Genomic DNA, 6,106 nt, shown 5'->3' with positions numbered 1-6,106 from the left:
GAAAGTGAGTTTTCAAACTTCTTATGATGACTCGAAGAAGCTCCATCGGTGCAGATTGAAGGCGCTTGGGAGACCGGAAGCATCATCGACCCTAAAACCACCATCACCGGAGCTACATAACGTCGAATCACCTTCTCTCTCTCTCTCTCTCTCTCTCTCAATGTTTTAGGCGAAAGCGGAAATAGGGACTTAGGACTGCGGGTCTTCAAAATCCCGCAGGTTAAGCCCATCCCGCTTTCGACCCGTCCCGCTTTGAACCCGTCCCGCGAGGCCCGCAATTTTGCGGGCTTACCAAATGGAGGTCCAATCCCACCCCGTAGCAAACCTTTACGGGCCAGGCCTGCGGTCCAGGTCCTTGATTGTCATCCCTACTTCTCCATATACTTCCAAATAGTTACTCGAAATTTGCATTTGTCAAAAATTTAACAATATATGATGTACACAGTACAAACCCAAATGATCAACAAGTAGATAGTTAAGTTTCAAGGGGGTTAACACTTAAAAATAAAAACTCTCACCTTTAAGCAAACGGCAACGATATGGATTGAAATACCTTAATTTTTTTTTGTCGGATCATAGATCTAAGTGTTAAATTATAATACAAAATTTTTATAATATTAAAAATGTTATAAAATTAACAAATATTACGTGTGAAACGCGAAAAATGAGTTATCAAAACAAATAATATATACAAATGCATAACTATAATATGAAAAATTTGAATGACGAATAATTATAATTTTTGGTATTACAGTTTAAAGAATACATATAATTTTAAAATTAACTAAATATTTTGAAATATTTAATAAAATTTATGATATATTTAAGTTACTTACCCGTCCGTAGGGCGGGCCAAACCCTAGTGACATGTAAAATTAGGAAAGTTATACTACGTACATTATTATTTAAAAAATCTTTATATATTACTTACACAGTTATTAAAGAAATCTTATATATTAAAACAGAAGTCACAACTTTGATTCATGTGTGAATTTTTAGAAAAATGGATCTTCACTAGTTTTCAGTTATCATTCATTTATTATTAATAATATGAATTAATAATATATCATTTCTAATATAACATCGACTCATAAAAACCCGGATGGGTTAACAAACTCACATTGATTCATGTGTGATATTTTTATTTGGATCATCATTTAAAATTTGTATTAAATGCATTTCATTAATGCTAATATATAATCTATTAACTACTTAAATCATAATATAATTTGAAATCTTTTAATTTAAAATATAAATATATATATTTAATTTTCTTAACAAATGTGTTGAAAAACATTATAACAATATCTTAATTATCAAAAATTGTATATAAATATTTTCACTAATTTTTAATTAGTAATAAAATTAATGTTATTATACATTAATATATATATATACTCAGTTATCTTTTATAAAATGAAAAAAATTATATCAAATTTTACTATTTATAGTTATATCTATCATTTTAAAATAAAACATTGTATTTAACTAAATATGATAAAATTATTTTAAACCGATAAATTAATATATTTTATTTGCACAAACATTAAAAATTTATGCTAGAAATATAATATGTTAGTATAAAGGGTTAACATTAGTAAATTAGATAATTCATGTATAAAATTAACTTATCTTAAACTTATATATATATATATATATATAGTTATTATCTTAAATGAATAAACATAAAAAATATTGATAAAGGAAATCTAGCACTTTAAATTACGGATCAGCATCATAATAATTGAATAAAAAATAATTCTAAAATATATATAATAAAAATACCAAATATAGGTGATGAACTGAAATAATCAATTCACTTACAACATGAAAACTATCAAATTGTTATATATTAAAATTATTATATATAAATATTTAAATATATAAGTAACTTTAAAATATATTCTAATTATGTAAAATATATATATAAACATGAAAATTAATACCGTGCGGGTCCAAATCTAGTTATAATTATTTAAGGAAATGATCTAATACTTTGAAAAGACAAAAATTATTTATAGATAGTTAATTAAATTAATTTAGTGGTATAGAACTGTAAATAAATTGTAAATTTTAGGATTTATTTTTATGGGTACTTTTTTTTGTCAACTTTTGTTTGTATTAAGCACAAAGGCAAGTGTGATACAGAATACAAGACACGTTATTATGTTCTAGCACCATCATGACTTTTGTTTGTATCAGCTCTTTTGTTTGTATCAGCTCTTCAAATTTCATTGAAGCTTTAAATCTGTGAAGTGGTGATGGATAAGAGACGGAACATATGTCGAGACGTCTATTGATCTCGACTCTTCTTATTATGTTCTAGCACCATCATGACATATTCCAAAATCTATGTTTCTCATTTACTCAGGAGACTTCACTGCTACAGCCAAAATTCTTCAGAAAGTGAAGAGATTACACCTGATTAAAGTAAAGATCCAAGCATGCTCTCTACGAAACGAAGAAACTAATTAGACCCCCAGAATTGAACCTCTTTCGAAGACTCTGAAATTTACATGCAAGGATTGAAAACCTTATTTAGTTTTAACCCAAGTCGGAGAAAAGTAAAGAGTGATAAATAGCTCTGATTTGGGTAAAACTTAGCACATCCAAAATCGCCTAACGAAAAACATATCGCCAAAGCGAAATAAGTTCGATCCGTAGATCGAAAGTATTTTACAAACCAAAAAACAAAAGAACAAGATGGTAACCGGCGGCGAGGCCATCGACCACCAACGATCAACTTTGATTAAGAAACTTTGTAGAGAGAAGTTAGAGCAAGTAGAGAGAGGATTCGTAATAAAATTCTCAAAAACGAATTCCAATGTTTTTATGGGTACTTATGTTTTAATAAGATATAGGTGGCATTTGATTATAACTATTAGAAAAAAATTAAGAGAAAAAGACAAAAATAGCACTAAATCAAGTTTATGTTTCCAAACTAGCACTCAAGGTCAAAAGTCACAAAAATAGCACTTAATATTTTATCAAAAGTCACAAACTTAGGGTTTAGAGTTAAAGTGTGGGGTTTAGGATTTAGGGTTTAGGGTTTAGGGTTTAGAGTTTAGGGTTTAAGGTTTAGATTTTAGGGTTTAAGGTTTAGAGTTTAGGGTTTAGGGTTTAGAGATTAGGGTTTAGGGTTTATGGTTTAGGGTTTAGGGTTTAGAGTTTAGGGTTTAAGGTTTAGATTTTAGGGTTTAAGGTTTAGAGTTTAGGGTTTAGGGTTTAGAGATTAGGGTTTAGGGTTTATGGTTTAGGGTTTAGGGTTTAGAGTTTAGGGTTTAAGGTTTAGATTTTAGGGTTTAAGGTTTAGAGTTTAGGGTTTAGGGTTTAGAGATTAGGGTTTAGGGTTTATGGTTTAGGGTTTAGGGTTTAGAGTTTAGGGTTTAAGGTTTAGATTTTAGGGTTTAAGGTTTAGAGTTTAGGGTTTAGGGTTTAGAGATTAGGGTTTAGGGTTTATGGTTTAGGGTTTAGGGTTTAGAGTTTAGGGTTTAGGGTTTAGAGTTGAGAAATGAGGTTTTGGGGATAAGATTTCAAATTTTGAAAATAAAAAAAATTAAAATTTTTAAATGATAAACTTAGAAAAGTGCTATTTTGGTCATTTTAGTTTTTGAGTGCTATTTTTTTGATATAAACTTAGAAAAGTGCTATTTTGGAGATTAAGGGCCCAAAAATTAAGGGTAATACTAAATTATATTTCTGTTATAATAGTTTAGATTGAATTCTATTATACATGGGCCTCCGCACGTGTTCGTTGATCGGTCGTCATTGAAGAACAGCTACCATCAATTTCCCCCGATGAGACAACCCTGAGGACTGTTTGTCTCAGAATCGAAACTAGTACGTTTCTGTCTCGAGTGTAACTTCTCCGAGCATCCCCCATCAACGTGCTTAAATTCACTTCTTTCCTGTTGAGGCAAGATCTCGATACTTGGATGAAACTGTTGTCTGATTCGTTGTGTTGATAGGACATTACTGTGACTTTGTTTTATTGTCTATAAAATTTGGATACCATGTGGATGCGTGTGGGTGTGTTTGTTTTCTTCTTAAATTGATTCATTCTCTAGTTCTTTGGACACAGCTTTGCTGAATCTACCGTTCTCTTTCTTGGAGTTTGAATTCAACCACTTATAGTTTTCTTCTCAGGTTCAGCAATGCAAACATGAAAGAAAAGAGCCCCGCCACCGCCTCTACACTTGGACGGATTCTAGCTACTTGTTCTAAGCAGGTTTGCTCGGCAGCTATACTTACCTCGTCTTGGTTTGGGGTAATTAACTTAAAAGTGCACTTTTAAGTTAATTACCAGAGACTACGGAAGCTGTGTTGCATCCAAAGTCCCCGAGGTTGAAAGAGACTTGTGCTTTAAAGAGTTTCTTGCACTGAAGAACTGTATGCAGCATACGGTATGATTGAGATTTAATTGCAAGAGACTTGTCTTGAATCATTTTATCTTCATGAGTCTAGACTAATTTGTTATACTATCATGTTTTTTTCCCCTTATAGATCCGTGGAAAGGCTTGAATCTCCATTATATTATCCTTCTCTTTCGAGGCATTTCTTATCACTGCTTATGTTAAGATGTAAGCCATTCATTATTTTTTCTTCGTATGTTCCAAAAAAATCCATTGTGTAATGGTTCCGAGTGATAGCCTGTTACAACTTTAATTGACTTAAAGAGTATGTCTAACAGGGTTTCAAGCTCACAGCCAAGTGTCGGCTCGGGTGGTTTATCACATGCCTATATACAACATCCATCCCTACGTTGCAATATTCCTGAATCCAGGGGGTTGTTCTATGATGATGCCAACAGATTGCTAATTTCTACCACATCTAGTCAAGTAATTTTTTTTTCCCCTTAAAATGGCTTATTTGATTTTGTTTCAACCATAATTGATATCTTTATTAAGCTAGATGATCCATATCCCTGTCTGATTTCCCCATTTTTTTCTGTTTAGGACTTTTCATGGCAGACATCTCCCTTTAACCCAGATGCATCTCCTTCAGTTGATTCTATATGTGAAGGGCCTATTGTAACGACCCGCTCCCGGAGTATTTTTAAATTTGAAGGAAATAAATCGTGAGAGGTTTGATTCATCAAGGAGTCTATTTTTCTAAGTGTGGAAACACTTATATCCATGAAGGTTGGAAGAATAAGTTGTACTTTGACAAGTTTCGGATCATTAGTGAGCTTATGGAACGAAATTAAAATGGGATGAGTGACTGTAGAACGATCATGAAATGATCGGAGCGTACGTAAGGAAAGGTCGAGACCGCATGGCTAATTAATGTTCGACTACTGGACAATGCGGGTTCCAACTAAGGAAAGTTTGACTGGTCTTCTTTGGGAGAATTTTACGGAAGAAAGATCGGGATATCGAGATTCATATAAGGAAAGAAGCGCATAGATTCTCGAGTATTGATTGCAAAGTTTGACCAAGCCAAATAAGGAAAACAACAATAAATTTCCGGCTTGGTGAGCAAGTCCAAGAGCAATATAAAAAGAGACCTCCAGCTCTCATTCTAGACACAACTCAAAAAGCAAGTCTTAGGGAGTCTAGAGAAAGAACGCAGTCTTAAAGAGAGAGTTTGGGCGGTGAGGATCGAGCAAGGAGGATCGCAGGATTCTTCGCCGGAAAACACAACTAGGTTCAGAGTCTTCGGTCTTTTAAGATCAATACAGGTGAGGACGTGATTCGTGGCAGTTCAATAAGAATTATTTTGTCTAGTTTGATTCAGTAAGAACGTGTGTATGATTGGATAGAATTCGTTTATGGAAAGTTTGTTCATCGTGTTCATAGGAAAATGTTTGATAGAATTCGTTTAAGGAAAGATCGTTCTTCGTTTTCTTAAGAAATGTATGATAGGAATTGATTAAGGAAAGTTCGTTCATCGTGTTCTTGAGAAATGCATGCTATGGATTATCGAGTTATGTTAGGATGTTTATGTGAGAAATGAACGTTTGATCTTGAGAACCTAGGTCAGAAAATTATAATGCTTTTAAGAAAAGAATAATTGAAATGTAATATAAGGAAAAGGTTAAGGAAAAAGGTTAAGGGAATGTAATAGTCCGACGGGTCACAGGTTGGCTACGGCCGCAGGTTTGGCT

The 6,106-nt window shown here is 32.7% G+C and overlaps 1 protein-coding gene across 1 annotated transcript in view; it reads left to right on the top strand.

Moving 5' to 3' along the window:
• Window positions 1-4,150: 4,150 nt before the first annotated feature.
• The window catches only part of LOC106292347 (uncharacterized protein C18orf8), a 9,732-nt gene continuing 7,776 nt past the window's right edge, over window positions 4,151-6,106 (top strand). Inside the window, 4 exon segments of the mRNA XM_013727942.1 lie at window positions 4,151-4,403; window positions 4,504-4,580; window positions 4,691-4,838; window positions 4,956-5,030. Of these exon segments, the coding sequence (XP_013583396.1) occupies window positions 4,579-4,580; window positions 4,691-4,838; window positions 4,956-5,030 (225 nt within the window). The 5' untranslated portion in view covers window positions 4,151-4,403; window positions 4,504-4,578.

This window comes from Brassica oleracea, chromosome C5, assembly GCF_000695525.1.
Source record: "Brassica oleracea var. oleracea cultivar TO1000 chromosome C5, BOL, whole genome shotgun sequence".
NCBI classification, from domain to species: domain Eukaryota; kingdom Viridiplantae; phylum Streptophyta; class Magnoliopsida; order Brassicales; family Brassicaceae; genus Brassica; species Brassica oleracea.
This window is presented reverse-complemented; position numbering and strand designations above follow the sequence as displayed.